Genomic DNA, 19,399 nt, shown 5'->3' on the forward strand with positions numbered 1-19,399 from the left:
CCACCCCATGCCCCAGGGCCCTTGCACTGGCTACCAGAGTCCCCAGCTGCTTTCAAGGGCAGGGAGGGTTCCCTGGGGCAGGTGTTTTGGTTTACTGTAAACACCATCTGCACCTGAAACAGCTTGGCCAGCTGTCTCTGAGGTTCTAAAGGCTCTCTGGCTTTCTATAAGCAACTTTCTCTGGATCAAAACAGAACATGAAGTTACTACCTTCTAACATAGACTCTTTACTACCACCAAAATGCTCTCAGACAGTACTGAAACATACTATCAGGGCCAAAAGTGCCTGCCCGGGAGCTAAACCCATCCCAGTTTCTTGTTTCCTACTGCAGCAGGCCACTTCTTTACCTGCAGACCTGCAGCTTACCTCATGTCTTCAGGGACAGAACACCACAACAGACTTCACACTCTATAGGTGTGGATAAGAGTGAAGACCACACAGCACTTAAACGATGCTGACAGATCTCAACCCCAGGTTAGTCATTATGTCTCAATATTGACAAAAGGAGATTAAGCCAAAAATAAACCTCTATGACAGAAAGCTTTCCAAATATTAGTTAATGGTTCACTGACCAGAGTTGCAGGTATTACATAACACTGTACCTAGGACCAAAAACAAACAAACAAACAAACAAACAAACAAACAAGCACATGTTCATGTTACCATTCCGGTTTAACTTTCTGCCGATTTCTATCGTCCATACCCTCAGACTTAAAGTGGAGGAAACCAACAAGACACGGTATCTTTAAAGACAATGCTTTCTTCTTTATCCCTAAGTCCGGAATGTTCAGCTGTGCTATGCCAATGCTTGGTGAGAGAACCCCGAGCCGGGCTGGCCCACCCATCCCACCAAGGCCCCATGCCAGGCCCAGCACCTCCATCTCCGCTCTTGGGCAATCGTGAGTCCAAGCAGACTGGGACTGCCCCAAATGTGGTTCTCACAATAACAGAACAGTGGACACTCAGGCATTCCATCTGCCATCTTTAGGACTTGAGTAACTTCATCGATAAAACAGTGGGCCAGATATGACAGCCTCCTCTCCTCCAAAGGCATCATGGGTGACTATTAAATGCCAACTACATAGGGAATATTGTGGCCGCAGCAGAGCCCTCAAACCTCAGTAGAGACAAGGCACACATGGTTATCAAAACACTACAAGAAATTCAGAAAGGAGATGATGACCACAGCATAGCAATCTAAGACTCAGAAAGCACCCAGCCAGGAGGTGCCTGCCTGCCAGAGGCAACAACCATGGTTCACCACAGACAACACACTGGACTCGGCAGGCCTAAAGGGAGAGATTCCCAGAGGACTGGCATGAGAAAGAGACAAAGTCAGACTGCTGGAGACCCCAAAGGCAGGTAAAGGGAACAGCACCCTTTCTATATACAGGGATCAGCAAGGGGCACCAAGCTTGTTATCTTACACAAGGGCAGCTACCACTAAACAGCTCAGGAAAAGGCCTGTGTGGTTTCTGTACCACCACCACTTTGGATTCAGGGTGCTGGCTAATGGGAATGGGGGTGGAGCTTGTAACTCTAACAATAATGCCCAATGGGTTTTTCTTTCCTCTCATTATGACTGATAAATAATTTTTTGTATTACTATACCAAATAATTTCCTAAGCAGCCACTATATAACAAAAAATACATAAATAGAGCTGAGGGATATAATTCATTGCTACCAGTTGCAAGCACAAGGCTCTGAGGCCCATCCTTAGGAGACACACACATACACGAAAAACTTCAATATCAGCTTAACCGCAGAGCCCATCATACTGAGTTATCTACCCTGGTACAGCCCCTTCAGCAAGGGAAAGTGTTTATGTTATTCATGACCGAGCTTATGAGTTAGCGTAAAAACCAAGATGACAAGCTCCCTGTAGGTCCTCTGAAATTAGTATGACAAATACCCCACTCTGCCGGTGAGAAGATTGGTAACAAGAAAGAGGTATGATGGGTCCAGATAAAGCCCAGTGACTGGAACATGTGCTTAGCACATGCAAGGTCCTGGGTTCAATCTCTAGAAACAAACAAACAAAAAAGGGGTGATTTAACAGGCTATGTGGGACACATTAGGACCCATACCTAGACACTGAAAGACAAGATGGTCCGGCAGCTTGTAACAAGTCAGTTCAGTTTTTTTTTTTTTTTCTTTCTTCCCTTTTGGTTTTTCAATACAGGGTTTCTTTGTGTAGCTCCGGATGTCTTGGAACTTGCTAGGTAGATCAGGCTAGCCTGGAACTCAAGAGATCCACCTGGCTCTGCCTCCCAAGTGCTAGAGATTAAAGGCATGCACTACCACTAACAAACTTCATTTTATTTCATGAACGATGAATAACAAGTTCTTAATCACTGAGAGTTCCCTCAGTTATAAAGAATAATTCCAAGTAAGTAGCTGTACAAATAACCAATATTGGGCAAATCTATTGTTCATTAAATACAACATCTCGACATCCCACTTTTACCTCTCACTGAGATAAAGGTACCTCTCATTTCCAACTTTTAGGTCCCAAAGTCATTTTCTAGTCTTCCTGAATGGAAGGTGTAAGATTTACATGACACCTACAAATATTATCCAGACTTTGTGACTTTGTGACATACACAAGAAAATCTTTTGAGAATAATTCTAAGTTCTTTAAAAAGAACTCCTTCCAAATGCCCTTGTTTAGAACGCTCTGTATCTAAGATACACACATCCCTCCTCCCTGCCCAGGCAGCGTGTGCACAGTGGTACAGTATCTAAAGGGCACATAGACAGACATGATATATGCAGGAAATTATTGTGAATACTAGTTTCACTTTCACTCCACCCTCTGTGGTGAGTATTTATCAGAACAAACTGTACTACCTACGCAGTAAGTAAAATCAAGCCAGAAACTGGACATTTCATAAAGTAACTTTTGAGCCTATAACTGACGTAATTAATATCACCATATTCCTGAGCACAGACAATATGTATTCCACACATGCAGAAACAAATGCTGTCCATTTCTTTTCCTGTCTGGGTTGGCCTCCATCACTACCCTGTTGAGACATAGAGGTTTCAGTTGAGCCCAAAGGCAAAGGCACAACAGTACATTTTGACCTGGTGATTCTGCTTCCTGGGCTACTCAGAGACACTCTCATTTGGTAAAACTGGTGGTTGGAGCCAGGTCCAATGGAAGACATACATTCCTGTAGCTCCAACTACCTCAGGGATGAAACAGAAGGATGCATGCTTGAGGGGAGGCATCTGAGGCAACATTGCAAGACCTCACTCTAAAACAATAACAAACACCCAGGATGAAGAGTGTCACTGGTATTTGAGGGGCAAAGACCAGGAATGATATTCAGTATACTACAGTGCACAGGGTAGCCCCCCACAATGAAGAATTCTCTGCGTCAAAGGTCACTCATGCCACTATTAAGCAACTGATGTTCACAAATCTATTTAAAGTAAACACACCAAGTGCTAAGTGTAGGGTCTCAGTTAAAGTTACAACTGATTTCGGCTTTGAGACCTTTGTTGGTTGGTTCGGTTTGGGTTTTTGTTTCCTCTCTTTTCAAAACAGATGTATTATTTAGAATCAAGGGTTAAAGATCCATTGGGAATACACTTTTAGAAGAAAGACAGACTACTTGCTAGTGGGTGGGGCTTAATCTCAAAGAGTGGGGTCTCCTGGAGTCTGCTGGCCTTCTGGAAAGATCTGGGAAAGTGTCTCCTTAAAAAAAAAAAAAAAAAATCACCTCTGCCTGTCAAAATGAATATTCCAAATATCTGCAAGCCAGCACTGTTGACGCTTCAGTGAGAGGGAGAAGGTAAACCTGGAGACTGCAGAGAAGTTAGAGTTCAACACTGTATTTCAATGTTGCCACCCACAGGGAAAGTAACAAACAAGGCAAGCTAAAGTTCTCTTATCATTCCAAACACACACCCCCAAATGCATCTTGGGTCTCTAACTACACTGCTGGTGGAAAAACTGTCATCAAAATTATGTCTTCCAAATTCTGTTTAAGTGGGTACCTTTTGCAAGTCAATGAGAACTTCTTGCATAACCGAAGCATGCAATTCAAGACAAAAGCTTTGCCGCACCACATCCGCTGCAGCCTGAAGCCCTCTATGCTACAGATTCCCAATAAAACGTTAGCAATTATTTTTCCACATGTAATCATTATATCATCGTAGGGGGGTTGAAAAAACCTGAATTTCAGGTTCTTAAGTGGGTGTGTTCTAACAGGAATTAAAGACACTTGGAGAAATTCCAAGATTATACTCCTTTAAAGTCACTTCTTCATCCCAAAGCTACTTAGGCTAATGGCAAGTATCGCTCACTAACATTTATGAAATCAATATTCCCATTGTGTTCAACCCTCCAGCCAATTGCCATCCACACCACACCCGACTGCTTAGAGAGCAGTGTAGCCCCAGAAGCAAGTCCTCCGCCCACCCTGGACCTCTAACAAGCCAAGGAAGCCGCCACTAGCCAGGCGCAAGGCTGTGAGGCACACCACCCTGCTGAGGAGGCCTGGGCATCCACCTTTCTGAACTTGGGGCGGCCCTGACTCACACCCTGTCACATGGCGCGGGAGGAGACTGAAGAGCCACCGTTGCCAGGTGTTCAGGCTCGGCGCGACCGTTTATTTGCCTTGCAAAGTGACCCGAGCGCTCCTGTGCCACTGGGGGAAGGCCGGCAACCTCCAGGCCTCTCCTCCCTCACACGCCCACACCCGCCCTGTCTGTCACCGGCCCTCCTCACCTGAGTGGGCAGCAGGAGTTCCCCTTCTTCTGCCTGCCACAGCTCCACCACGTTCGGCAAGGGCTCAAACGCTGCACGGACACCAAAAAACACACCGCGTTTGTAATGCACGGAAAAGAAACGCTTCCTGTTTCCTCGCCCGTCCCCTCGTGCCACCCGCCTGCCCCAAACAAGTCTCCTTCTCCCCTCGCAGGGGAGGCCACCCGAGGGGTGAGCCTAGGATGTAGCTACAATGCCCAGCCGGCGACCCTGTGGTCCAGAAGGAGAGGGCGTGCGAGCTTGGTCCCGACCAGGGGATGAGGCCGCCACACCAGGCACGGCGACCCCCGAGCCACGGGGCTCGGGGAAACAAAGCTGCAGGAAGCCGGGCGCGGCGAGGCACCCGCGCGCCACACAAAGCGGGGGATGCGCCCGGGGCGCAGGGGCCCGCGCACAAAGGCTCCAGGGCGCGCGCGGCTAGCGGTCCCCGAGCTCCCGGCTGCCCGCTCCTGACCCGGCCTAGAGCCGCCGAGGGGACGCTGCGGTTGCAGAGCTGCAGCAACCCTCCTTTCCCAGCCGCCCGCGTCCCTTTCCTCCGCGAACCCTCACAGATTTCAACAGTTCCCTAAAAGAAAGGGGGGGCGGGGCGGCGGGGACAGCCAGCCCCGATGACGGGCTGACCTTGTCCCTGAGCCCCTCCTGGACGGCAGCAGGACAGCAGGACCTGGAAGACGCCCAGCAGAAGGTTCACCGCAGCGGCCGTGCGGCGGTAGGCGCCGGACTGCGGGCGCCGGAGCCCCGCCATGCTGGTGCTCGCCGCGCTCGCTCGCAGCAATCTCGCTCTCTCGCTTGCTGGCGCCGCGGCCGCCTAGCCGCGCCCCGGACCCGCCCCCGCGCCCTGGCCCCGCCCCGCCTCCGGCCCCGCCCCCGCCGCTGGTTCCGCCCCCGCAGCTGTTGGACTGCTGCTCAGCGCCGGCGCGCCGCTTGCGCCCGAGCGCGTGTGCTCCGCCGATAGAAGGGGATGGAACGCGGCGGGGAGCGGTGGGACGAGGACAATGCGAACGCTCACGGCGCTCAGCACGTGCCCGAGGGCCCCCAGCAGCTTGAGTCTGGGGGGTTGGGGGAGAAGCTGGGACCCGCGGTTCACGGGGAGAGGGTGTTCTTGTGAACTTTCACGAGGTTCTCTTTGTCGATGACACCCGGGCCTCGGTGGGGACCGTAGCCCCGGGGGGAGGGGTCCTGGGAATGAATCGTGGCCCCAGCGCTTGGCCTTGAACAGGATATTAGTGGAAATATTGCTGTGGTTGTCAGGAAACGCGAGTGCAGCCGCGTAGCCACTGCCAGTTAGGCAGCGAGGATTTCCGGTGGCTGCGAGGTCTGTAATTTAGAATAAAAAGCTCTCCCAACACCCGAGAGGCTGACCTCAGCGCCGCGTGGCGGTAATGCGCTCAGCGCCCTCTGTGGAGACTGTCCAAGTCCTGACAGGTGGGAGAGCTTCGTGGTACCCTGCAGATGTACCTGCAGAATCAGACTGCAGAAGTGAGCCTGCCACTTACTAAACGTAGTTGAAGTGGAGGGCAAGCTCGCCAGCCCGTTTCTAACATTAATAAGTAGTGGAAGTCATACTTGGAAATGTATTTTCTGCCTCTGTTTTTGAAGTTGATTTGCTGTGTGCAGCAAACGTAGCTCGTGTGAAACTCGAGAGAGTGTGGGCTCCAGGAAGTGATAGTGTACAGCTATCTGCTTACATTGATCTTCTGTTTAATTGCTTCTGGATCCTTCTAGTCTGGACTGTGGGAAAAAACGTAGTCACATAGCAGGTCAGATGCTGGACATCTCTAAATGAGGTTAAACCACCTGATTTCTTTGTCATATTTAACACTTGGTAATGACCACATGAAAATGTCACTTTGCTTTGCCCAACCTGAGCAGCTCCAATTACTTCTTACTTTTTCTCCTGGATTGCCTGGTTTTTCTAGACTGCCTGGGTACATCCCTAGCAAGGATGCCCTGTCCTATCCTATCGGACCCTTTTTTTCCTCTTCATTTCACTTCTCTGGGTTTCTATTTGCCCCTCGAATGCTGAAATTCCCTCACTGCGTTCAAAGGTCTCAGAAAAATAGAAGACTATGTACTGGGCCGAAGGTACCCTGGTTAGCACATGGTTCAAGTCACAATGCCACAAAACCAATAGCCCACAGTAGGTGTTTCAGTTTTCCCTTACTATTTATTACGTTAATATATGCTAATTTTAATGTTAATTATATTGACAGGTTTAATTTAAAAGTCATGATGCAAAACTTCACCAATTTTTAAAGTCATTTACCTTTTTACTAATAAAATGCCATATTAAAAAACGAGTCACACTATCAATGAGAATTACTTAAAAGACTGAGGAATATACCCATAGGCCTCAGTTGAGTCTCTCATTTATTCTACCAAAGGTTTTCCAGGGCAGCCTGCTACTTCCACTTTGAGCCCGACCGTTGTTCACCAAGCCAGAAGCATGTATCTGCAATGCCATGAGGTTGGAGAAGGATCCAGGATCACACAGCTGTCTTCTGAGATAAATCTGACCCACTCAGCCTTCTCCGGAGGTATGTTTCATGCTGACTCATGAGCGACAGGAAGGTATGGCCCATTAAGCAGCATCCATGTTTCGAAGTAAAATTGTTCTCCTAAGATAACGCCTATGTGTTTGTGCTGCGTTTCTACTGCCCCCTCGTCAGTGGTAGAGCCGCAGACTGTTACAGCTGAGAAACTGAGGGAAAAGCTTTATTTTTTTTAACGTCTCCTTATTATTGTTGTTGTTAAATCTCTATCGTTAGCTAAAAACAAAAAGCAAGACACATTAACAAAAACCTCACCCTCACCTCTCCCTGCCTACTGGCCCAGGCCTATAATCTCTGGTTTCTAGAAATGCTGAGGCAGGAGATTAGAAAGCCCTCAAGGCCATCCTGCTGGCAACAGAGTTCATACAAAGACCACCTAGACAACCTGATGAGACTTTGCCTCAAAATGAAAAAGGGAAAAAAAGACAGAGGATGTAGCTCAGTAGAGCAGCCCCTTTCCCCATTCACAAGACCCTGGCTTTAATCCTCAGCACCGCAAAACCTCAATGAAATATTAATTCTTATTTTAAAATATCTATGATGTCAACAATGTCTTTTAACTTTTTTTAGAGTTCAGATGAAAAGTAAGTCTATACACAAATTATATCTAGACAACAGCCTACATAAAACTGACTCAAGTGGTAAACCCAACAACCCTAATCTAGAGAAGATTAGACTAAATCACAGGAAGTGCTGTGAGGATGAGATGAGATAAAGCAGGCTAAACATCTGGCTTTAGGTTCTCAATACACACTAGAAATCATTATAATTTATTCTCATTGTAGAGGTGTGGCACACCTGTGAAATGTTAAATTTGACACTAATACTTCAAATGCATGCATTACCTATATATTTACATACCATTTATCACTCAACCATTGGGATAATTCCTACACAAGTAGCAGCTTTCTGCTGACCCCCCCCATCAGTTTTAGGCCTCACCCCAATGAAACAAGACCAAGAGTTTCACTAAGCCACTGGGGATCTAAGCTTCAGCTCTGACAAGAAGGAAATTCCCACAAGCTGGGTAGAAATCTATATTCCTGAGATGCAAACTGCTGGCTTGACTCAAAGGCACTCTTTTTGCTACAACTTTTTTTTTTTACATTTATTTATTGTGTATATCAGTGTGAGTGTGTGTGTGGAAGTTAAGGGATAACCCATGGGGTCATTCTTTTCACCATGTGGGTTCCAGGACTTGAACTGTGGGTCATCATGGTTAGAGGTAATTGCCCTTACCTGCTGAGCTACCTTGGTAGCTACTTGATATAATCTCACCCCATCTTATCTCCCAAAGCCTCCAGTGTCTACAATTATTAAGAATTCTCTGCCCTGAAAGAAGGCTCTCACCGCATGTTCAAACTAGGTATATTAGATTTCCCGGGTTCTGAATTGTTAGGAATACATTTCTTTTTGTTTTTTAATTTTTTTAAAACGAATTTATTTTATGTATATGAGTACATTGTAGCTGTCTTCAGGAGCACCAGAAGAGAGGACGTCAGACCCCATTACAGATGGTTGTGAGCCACCATGTGGTTGCTGGGAATTGAACTCAGGACCTCTGGAAGAGCAGTTAGTGTTCTTAACCTCTGAGCCATCTCTCCAGCCCTTAGGAATACATTTCTTTCCTTAGAAATGACCCAGACTGTAGTATTCTGTGATAGCAGTGTAAAACAAGCTAAGACATGTGCATTTTCTTGGCTCCCTCTTCCTCCCATGCCTAGCCTTTAAGCAAGAGACTCCTCTGCACCCTCCGGACCCTCTCTGAATGGTCTCATGTAGCCCTTTGGTACTATATTATCTTTAAGAATGGTACTATATTATCTTTAAGAATGGTACTATATTATCTTTAAGAATATGAGTCCCAATTTTTTAGCACATCTGGAAGTTCCACTCTTTACACAGCTGCCTGCTTGTCATTAATAACCCACTGTATTACAAGCATCTCAAATGTGACAATGTCTCAAATTCTTAATTCCATCTACACAAACTTTATTACTTCCAAGTCTTAAGTTCAAGTATGGTACCATCATCTCCCTAGTTCCTTGAGCCAAAAGCCAGGAGTCATATTTAATTCTTTTTTCCTTTACCCTTTACATTTATCAAAAAAAAAAAAAAAACATAATGTGTCCACTTCCAGAATATTTCCCATAGCTTGCCTTTCCATCATCCCTGTTACCACAGAGCCTGCTCCCCAGCCTCTCACACAGGTGCCTCTGTGTCCTTGTACCAGCCTCTCTGCCTCTTTGCTCCTTACATCGAAGTTGTACTGAATTCAGAATGGCCATTTGAAAATAGAGCCCCGGTTGTGCATGAAGCTCTCCAGTAGCTTTCTGTAGCAGAAACAGAATTTACATTGGAGTAAAACTGTTCATTGAGAACTATAAGAGAGCTACCCACGCCCACCTTCTGCTGGGCCTGGCCCTTCCAATAACCAGTACTCGTCAGCTCACTGGTCCTCACGTTCTTCACGCCCACCAGAACTAAACCCATCTTTGAGCCCTTCTTTTAAATTTCTTTTTATTATATTTCTTTATCTTATTTTATGCCTGGCAGTCCTGGAACTGGCTGTTTGGACAAGCCTGACCCTCACACTCACAGAGATCCAGGAACCACTTCTCTTCCCAGCACGTGGAAGGCTGGGAAACAATCACAGGTTCTCGGGCTTGGAAGCAAGTGCCTTTACCTGAGGAGCCATCACAGCAGGCCTTACTCTGTTTTCCCTGCTGAAATCCCTATGATCGTCACATCGGGCTCTTGTGATCCATCACTTAGGTAGTGCTGTTGTGTTAGCTTGGACATGGAGTGGCCAAGGCAGAGGAGCTGGAGTTAACCATGCTAAGCCCCAGTTCAAGGATGTCTGAAGCAAGGAGAGCATCTCATTCTACAGACTCACCGAGTAAAGGCCAAACCACATGGCCAGGAGCTATGTCCTGAAAGAGAAGTTCCTCTTTCTAATCTGTCATTGGAAACTCATGGTACCAACATGACTATCCACTTCCTAAGAAGACGACAGAACTATCAAGACCCTGATGTTATTTAGAAACTAAGGCTAGAAGGTGGCACAGCTAACCCTTGTGAAACGCTACCTCATCTCACCATCCTGTCTCTTGACAAGAATATAAATTAGAAACCTTTTATTAGATCAGCTTTTAATTCTATTTGATATAAGGTATTTGTAGTGATTTTTTTAAGACTCTATAAAGGCCCAGCTATAGTTGTGAAGCTTATGGAAATGAGCCTCAACTAAGTATAAAATGGCCTACCCACATGCCATTATAGTGATAAATTAAAGGCAATATGAAACTCTGTAAAATCTGCCATATATTTCTTTTGAGTCTCCATACATCTAAGCATACAGACCTTGCCCTTGTATGAGCCTGTCTTAGTTAGGGTTTTACTGCTGTGAACAGACACCATGACCAAGGCAACTCCTATAAAGGAAAACATTTAATTGGGGCTGGCTTACAGGTTCAGCGGTTCAGTCCATTATCATCAAGGCTGGGACATGGCAGCATCCAGGCAGGCATGGTGCAGGCAAAGCTGAGAGTTCTACAGTTTCATCTGAAGGCCACTAGCAGAATACTGACTTCCAGACCCACAGTGCCACTCCCTGGGCCAAGCATATACAAACCATAACAGGACCTTCGTGCATGCTGACTCCTGGCCTATCAAGACAGTTATCTATATAAACCTCTAAGGGAGAAAATACATTAACTTAATGAGTTGCACTTTGGGACTGGAGTGGTCTGCTTGGGGAATCAAAATGTACAGATCCTATCCTTACTTGTTTTTCTCCCTCATTGTTCAAAAGGATAAACTGTCCAAGAGCAGCAAAAAATAAAAATAAAAAAACCAAAGAACCGGAATCAGTGCCTTGGTTACATGGTCGCGGGGAAACCATTACTTAAGATCCTGCATAAACAACAATGTAATACCTAGCCCTACTGGGAAGCAGAAATGCTAGCTACTTTTTCAACTCTGCCACCATTCACATCTTAAAGCCGTTGTCCTCAATCTTCCTAATGCTGCCACCATTTAATACAGTTCCTCGTGTTGGTGACCCCCAACCCACAAAGTTATTTCATTGCTACTTGGCACTGTAATTTTTGCTGCTGGAATAAATTGTGATTTATTAATTACAATTTAATCCGATATGCAGGATGTCCGACATGTGACCCCCCCCCAAAGGAGTTGCGCCACCCACAGGTTGAGAACCACTGTCTTAAACAATGGCAACTCAGCGGCTGCTTTGAGAAATGGTGTTAGAAATGCTCATGGTGGACAAAGCCCTGCCCTAAATACTTTGCACGTTTGTCATCCCATCCCTCCAATAACCCCATAGAATATAGGTCCCTACTGTTTTATACATGGAGAAATACAGACACAGGTCTTAGTCCATTAAGGCTTTTGTATCAAAATACTCTAGTTTGGGTGACTTGGAAATGACACAGACTGGTTCCCCACGATTTTAGAAGGAGGGCTCTTAGGTTAGCATAGATCCAGTGTCCTGTGAAGGCCCAACTCCTAATTCTAACTATTCGTTATGTCTTCTCATCATAGACGTGGCAAGAAGTTCTCTTAAGTCTTTACAAGGCACCAGTCCCGTTCATGAGGGGTCCACCTTTGTGCTGGTGGTTTTCCTTATCCCTGTGACAGGATTCTGACAGAATCTAACCTCCCAGAGCTCAATGACATTTATCTGACTTATCCATCTGAATAACCTCTGCATATGCTTTACAGCCTATAAGACACTTCGCCTCCATGGCCTATAGAAAACAGTCATAAAATGATATGTCCTCTAAGTCCTTCCCACTTCTAGCTCTGAGTGGTTTTCTGCCCTAACCTGAGAGCTTGAAAAACAGAAACCTGAATGTTAAAAATTCATCAGTTTTTACTGCTTCAGAATTTACCATGTACAGCAACTTCACAGCTTCCTGGATTGGCGTGTCTTCAAATTACAGTCATGTTAGGCTTGGCACATAAAGTTCAAATAGCAACCTGCTGGTTCAGCACTCGGAAGCCAGTGATAAAGAAGGGTCTGTTCCTCTCCCCTCCCCCATATACCTGGCTAGCCCATTTAGCATCACTTGGCAAAACACACACACACACACATCTGGGGGCAGGCAGGAGACCCTGAATAAGGCAGAGCTTGAACATCTGGATGGGCACTGCAGGAGAGGAATGATGGCTCATAATAGGTTGTCACCAAGTCAACTTCAGTGACAGGCCAGTAGGAACTATGGCCTTCACAGACACCCTGCCTCACATCTTCCACTTGACACAGGTTTAAGTCAGAGTCTCCTTCACCAGGATAAGGCTATCTTACTCTGTCTCCAAAGGCCATATACAACTGCCCTCTGACTGAGAAAGGAGCCCCTTAGGTAAGGGCTCATCTGCCCTTCTTCCTACAATCAGTGTCTTTGTTCAGGGCTAATAAGAACAGGAAGAGCCAGGCACAGAGGCACAGGCCTGTAGTTCTAGCTACAGCAGACTATGGAAGGGCCATTTCAGTCCAGACATTTGAGACCAATCTAGGCATCAGGGCAGCTCCTCACCTCCACATAAACAAACAAACAAACATATTTAAAAAAAAAAAAAAAACCAAGCTGGGCATGTAGTATATACCTATATAAAACAAAACAACAAATGTCCTGCCAATGAAAGGACCAAAAGGTCACCTAGGTAGACATCAAGAGAACCTTTCTCTGAGCTAGGATTCAAACCCAGGCAACCTAGACCTTGACTCTAATATGCCAGAGCATGTTGCTTCAACAGGTTAAATTCGGTGCATGTGTATTCTTCCTCTCCCTCCTTCTCTCTCCTTACCTGTCTACTGTCTCTATCTCTGTACCTAACTCTGTCTCTCTATCTGTGTCCGTCTCTGTTCCTCTATCTCTGTGTGAGCGAGCCTGTGTGTGTATGTGTGTGTGTGTGTGTAGAAAATAAAAGTATGCCCTTAGGGATGTGATAGAATTTCCCATTCAGTTACTGAGAAGGACATCCTCACAGGAGGACAGAATATGACACCTGTCCCCACACCCTTTGAGACACACCCCTCAGTGCTTCCAGCAGAATGGATTAGTGAGGGCCTTCTCCTGCACAGAAAAGAAATTCCTGGTGACTCAGTCCTCACAGCTTGGCAGGCCATTGCTGATGGGGAGAAACAGCCCTTTCAGCTTGGGAAGAACACTGCAGCCAAACAAGACGTGCAGAGACATAACCTGAGGCAACTCCAAGGCCAACAGTAGCGTGGACGGAACAGTAGGAAGCATCACAAACTGGATCCCAGCTCTTAAGAGCGTCCTTGAGACAGTGGGTGGGAGCCAAGGGATAGAATCACAAACAGCTGGCTCGGGAACCTCAGCCCAGGGCTGCTGTGCTGCTGGAGGGGGCTGTGAGGGGAGGCATCACACAGCTGCATTCCTGAGACATTTGCAGTTACAGAAAGCAGTGGGAAATACAGGACGTGGGAGAAAGAACACTGTCTAGGGCTAAGGGAACTTTGGTTCCCATGCTCGCTGGCTGCGTGCTCCCTGCACCTCCCTAGGTCGCTCATTCCGTGTGAGCACTGTAGGCTGGAAGTGGTGTGCTGAGGTCGAAACCTGAAGGGTGGATGGATACACAGCCAAGAAACATGGGCGATTATCAGTGGATGAGGAGATATGTGTGCAGATTACAGCAGTAACATTATTACTAGATAGCAATTAAGGGTCTGACACCTCCCCTCCCATTTCTTCTGAGTCTTCCCAACAGATGTGGTAGAATGACTTATCCAACCCATCCTGAAAGTTTTACAATATATTAAAGATTATCTGATCGTGTGTGTGTGTGTGTGTGTGTGTGTGAGAGAGAGAGAGAGAGAGAGAGAGAGAGAGAGAGAGAGAGAGAAAGAGAGAGAGAGAGAGAGACTGTGTTGGCAGGAGTACATGAGGAGACCACAGAACAGCTTTGGGGGAGTCAGTTCTCCCCATTATTATTGTTGCTGTTTTTATACTGATATTACTTTATTTATTATTATTATTATTATTATTAATCAGTATTATTATTTTGAGGCAAGTCTTTTGGGAGGTCTCTTGTCTCTGTGCTGATTGGCCACCTTCAGGGTGAATCTCCTGCTGGGTTCACAGATATGTGCAACCCGAGTACAGCTTTTTATGTAGGTTCTAGGGCTGAAACTCGGGTCATGGCATGCACTTTTACCCACTGACTCACGTTCCCTACCCCTGATATTTTATTATTGATAGAGTGCCTGACTTAAACATACAAATCAGGACAGCTGTGGTAGCATTTTACTTTGTTTTGTTTTGATACTGGGGACTGAACCCCAAGGCGTAACCCATACCAACTGTCTACAGCCCCAGCCCCTACAGTGTTACTGTAAATAAGTTCATAGCACCAGAAAAAAAAGGGAATTATTTGTAAAATTTAAGGGAAGAATTTGAAGAACTCTACTCCTCTATACCAAGGACATTTTGGGACAATCCCCTTCCTTGAAGAAAACCTGAAGAAGGGGTAAAAGCCCTAAAAGTGGCCATACCCCTGATAGAGTGGCAGTTACTAGAAGTTTGGAGTAAACAAATTAAATATATTTTGCAGGTTATTTATGGCAGTGTTATTTATAAGAGCTCAAACTGGAAAGATGCCAGGTAAAGCCCCTAAGCAGAAAAAACAAGAGAACAGTTTGACAGCCTCAGGGAGAAAGTATCCAATGGCAAATATAGATTGCACATGGGCATACATTTTAATACTGCAAACAGGAAGAGGCTGGAGGAAGTGCTAATGAAAGGAACTTCCGACTGGAAAAATGTGAAGGAGGAAGAGGTCTGACTTTGGACAGAAAGGAGATGGGGCTCCATCTGGGAGGATGACTGGCAGGATCAACATGGGTAAGGGTGTTTGTTTGAACACAAACCACTACTCAAAAACTTAAGGAAGCCCCCAAGTATGTCTGTGTTCTTAGCCCTACCAAATGGTCTAAGGATTCTCATTTGCAGGAGGCTCAGTGAGATACCGCAAGGTAAAGGCACTCGATGCCAAGCCTGAGGGCCTGAGTTTGAATCCCAGCACTCATGTAGTACAAGAACTGACCTCAGCAAATTGTCCTCTGACTTCCACAGGTGTGCATTTGTGTACATGCAACCATGTGCATGCATGTACACACACACACACACACACTCATACCATATAATCCCCCCCCCTTTGCAAAGGGATATATCTTGCATGCTTGAGGGGGATAAACTGGAAGGCTGGGGAGTGGGGTCCTCGGGAAGAGAGTGAACAAGGTGTGGGAGGCGTAAGTGGAGGAGGAGCATGACTGGATCTCTTTGCTCCTCTAAAGAGCAAATCGGTCTAGGCATCTCTATAACAGCAAATTGGTGCACGGGTTCGGGTTGGCAATTCACGAGGAACAGGTTCTGGACAGGGAATGGCTAGAATGGCCCTCGTTGTCCAGGGGAATTTATGTAATAAAGCCAGGTCTCTGGGGAAAAAATGATGCTCCTATATTAAAATTGGATATGTCTGGCCACCTCTCGAGGAAAAGCCCATGTCTTAGAACAAAGGGAGTAGGTAGTTAGGGCTTGATAGAGTAAGATGTGTAGAAGCACACTGCTGAGAGAAATGCTTTAGAATGCTTGTTCCTAAGATGAAGAAGGTGTTATGGTCTAACCCCACAAAGGCAGTATGTTCAAGGCGTGGTCCCCAGTGAAGCACTGTCCAGAGGTGGGGCTCGGGGGAAATCATTGGATCTTGTGTACAGATTAGTTCATTGATGGGATCATAATTCCAAAGACTAAGGTGGACACTTGGGAGATGGGACCTAGTTGTCAGGATCAGTCCCTCATTGTGTGTCTCTGCTTTCCAGGAAGCCATGCGGCCATCGCTCTGCTTTGCCACACGATCTCTGCCTCGTGCGCTGCCTCTTGACAAACAAGAGCTCAGGGGCAATGGCTCTAAACCTCCAAAATCACCCACCAAAATAGCTATGTCTTCCTTTAAGTCATTTTCCCAGACATTCTGTCACAGTGTGAAAAGGTGACAAACACACTAGAGTGTCACCCTACATGAGACTGCAAAGCTAGCAGTCTTATACAATAAGACTGTCCTTATTGTCCACGGTGTTCTTATACAATATACTCATATTGAGAGAGACCAGATCTTCTGAGTTCAGACTCCATCTTGGAGAACCTGACCTAAGGTTGAACTCAAGTTAACTAACAGGCCGGTACCCAGCGTCAGTTTCCAGGTTACCCCCAAAAGCCTGTGTCTAACACCAGTTTCCAGGCTATTCCCCCAACAAATCTGCACCTCCAGGTTACAAGCCTGCCCCTGACACTTCACTTTCTAACAACCACCAATCAGAGGAAAGCAGAAGGCAAGTTTATGGTTTGGTTCCCAGCACCAGCCAATGATGTTAAAGGCCGTAATGGCCTCCCACTCAGATGTGCACCAGGCTAGATACCCACTTCTTGCCTCTATAAATGTTTGCCTGAAGCTGGGCTTGCCCGCCCCGCCTCCTGTGTCAGAGATGGTGGTGTGGCCCACACTCCAGCTTGAATAAAGAGATCCTAATGCAATTGCCTTGGAATCGACTCCTTGGTGGGTTTTTTTTTTGTTGTTTTTGTTTTTTTTGTTTTGTTTTGTTTTGTTTTGTTTTTTGAGACAGAGTCTCATGTACCCCAAGTTTTCTCCAAACTTATTAGGTAGCCAAGGATAGCCTTAAATTCATTTTCTGCCTCCACCTTCTAGGCTACACCCGGTTCCTGTGGGGCTGGGGATCAAACCGAGGGCCTTGAACACATCAGACAAGGCTTCTTTCTCAGTACCATGGATCTAGCGTTTCACTGGTTCCCCAAGTGCTTCAGCCCCACTCTCTCTTTCTTCATTCTCTAAGACTGGGTTTGCGATGTCGCCCATGCTGACATCAGAGTCTTAGGCTCAAGTAGTCTTCTTGCCTCAGCCTAAGCCTGGCTCATTTCCCAGATTCTTATACTTCTAAACTCAAACAAGCCACGATACGATAGTCTTTCCTCTAACTGAAGCTGTGCCTTTATTCTTGACCATTTATTTAATCAGATTATTTCTGGCAAAATTTTGGTGATAATTCAGACATACTTGTCAGTCATGTCATCAATTAGCCAAATGTTCTAAAAACACCATCAATTATGATTTGTGCAATGATTTTATAGTCTGAATATTTTTTCCTGAATATTTTTTAAAGATTTACTTATTTAGTTAGTTATTTTATGTTATGTTATGAGTACACCATCACTGTCTTCAGACACACCAGAAGAGGGTATCAGATTTCATTACAGATGGTTGAGAGCCACCATGTGGTTGCTGGGAATTGAACTCAGGACCTAGTCTAAATATTTAAAATCATGTGACCACTGACATTCATTCACTCAGGACCATCATCAGTGTGTGTGTGTGTGTGTGTGTGTGTGTATGTGTGTGTGTGTGTGTACATACATACACAGCATACAAGTAAAGTAAAAGCAATAAGACATTCTTTACAAGGGTCCAGAACATGACAGTTCTTGGGATTTAAATAACTTCTGATCATTTCAATGTTCAAATTTCATCTTCTGAAGAACAGCATTTCATCTTTTGGCTGAGCCTCACCATTTGGTTTCACAAAGGCTTCTGAATGACGCCTGCCTCATGCTTGCACTTACAAGCGCTTACACGTTACTTGATTGTTTAGCTTCTAGAGCCAAGAGTCAGCTTCTACCTCGTGCCTCGGGGGTATCAGCTTTCAACTTACACTGTCTGAATTCTGTACACGTACTTCTGTACCTTATTAAAACGGACGCTTTCCACTGAGTTCCTTCTCCCCACCACTGAGTCTCAGATGCATTCTCCAGCTGCCGTTAAACATCGTAACACTAAGCGCAGATGGCAATGTGCATACAGCTGTATTTCTAGTTCACAGAAAGTAGCATCTCCACCAAATAGCAGAAGATCTGTCCAACAGAGGTGGCTTTTTATCTTTATCTTTTTCGATGACCTCAATTTATGGCTTTGATCCCGGGGCTATGTTTTGTGCTGCATTTATAAATTCGAACACACACACACACACACACACACACACACACACACACACACACACTGAGCCTAGAGTTTTAAGGCACTTCTCCAGCTTTACTTTGTGCTAATGGGGAGACAGAGTTACAGCCCCGGACATTCCCTGCCCCCTGATACAGAACATGTGTTATCATCTAACACACTGTAAATTGATTCCAAATCCCTGCCAACAGGGCACGCATAGACTCCATTCCAACCAGCCAACGCTCTGGGACAGCAAATTGTGAGATAGAAATAGAGCGTGCCTTCCCTTTGATTCTGGGTAAGTCTGAGTATGTTCATCCTACATCCCTACACCCTCCCCCTCTCACCCCCCGAAAATCCAAAGCAGCTTCTAAAAATCTGTGTACCTTGAAAGATAAGGGACTAGCTTAAAAATTCATCCTTTGCTAATGTCTAATTGCTGCTGCTGTTCCACGCTCTTGGTGAAAGCTGGTTTTTAGAAAATAGGGCAGGATGGAGGGACCATTTAAAATAATAAAGGGACTCTAACTCAACTGATGAGAGACATAAACAGTCTGACCCTGATCTCCTGGGAGTAGAAGTCTAGGATTTCAAATGCTGTATAAACCGTTGCAAATTCTCTGCAATTACTTTAAATGAATTCCTAGCACAGATGACAGATAAAAAAATCATGTGTTCTCAGTTCCGCACTGGTCCAGATTCTCAACCTGAGTTTATGGTTAATTTATTCCTGGCCTAAAGTAAGTCTGTATGTCAACAAACATGGGAACACTTGACTTCCTTTTTTCAACCACTGAGAACTGTAAGTGGAAAAAGAAAAAAGTCATTAGTCCCCGGCACTGGTAATGTCTTGGAGATAACAGGGAAGATGACCAAGTCTCTTCTGAAGTCCCCAGCCTCACAAGTGACTGAGCGGCCCTGACTTGGCTACTACAATTACCCTTCTGCATCCCAAAACAGTTTCACCTAACAAGGGTTACACTGTTTCTTTATGTGCTGAACATTTAGCCTCCTCA

The 19,399-nt window shown here is 45.7% G+C and overlaps 1 protein-coding gene and 1 long non-coding RNA gene across 6 annotated transcripts in view; one reads left to right on the forward strand and one right to left on the reverse strand.

Moving 5' to 3' along the window:
* TMEM131L (transmembrane 131 like) overlaps positions 1 to 5,536 on the reverse strand; it is a 122,787-nt gene extending 117,251 nt beyond the window's left edge. For all 4 annotated transcript variants that reach the window (XM_080915620.1, XM_080915622.1, XM_080915621.1 and 1 more), the window contains exons 1-2: positions 5,401 to 5,536; positions 4,741 to 4,811 (exon numbers count right to left, since the gene is read on the reverse strand). In XM_080915620.1, coding sequence (XP_080771746.1) covers positions 4,741 to 4,811; positions 5,401 to 5,524 — 195 coding nt within the window. In that variant the 5' untranslated portion in view covers positions 5,525 to 5,536. The remainder of the gene's footprint in view (positions 1 to 4,740; positions 4,812 to 5,400) is intronic.
* Positions 5,537 to 5,805: 269 nt separating this feature from the next.
* LOC308419768 lies at positions 5,806 to 16,832 on the forward strand. 2 transcript variants are annotated; one of them, XR_013975003.1, is made up of 3 exons: positions 5,806 to 6,919; positions 7,164 to 7,316; positions 16,198 to 16,832. It is a non-coding gene; the product is annotated as an uncharacterized lncRNA (long non-coding RNA). The 2 variants fall into 2 exon arrangements; XR_013975004.1 differs by lacking the exon at positions 16,198 to 16,832 and adding an exon at positions 9,888 to 11,079.
* The last annotated feature ends 2,567 nt before the right edge of the window (positions 16,833 to 19,399 follow it).

This window comes from Micromys minutus (genome assembly GCF_963924665.1).
Source record: "Micromys minutus genome assembly, chromosome: 4".
Classification (NCBI taxonomy): Eukaryota; Metazoa; Chordata; class Mammalia; order Rodentia; family Muridae; genus Micromys; species Micromys minutus.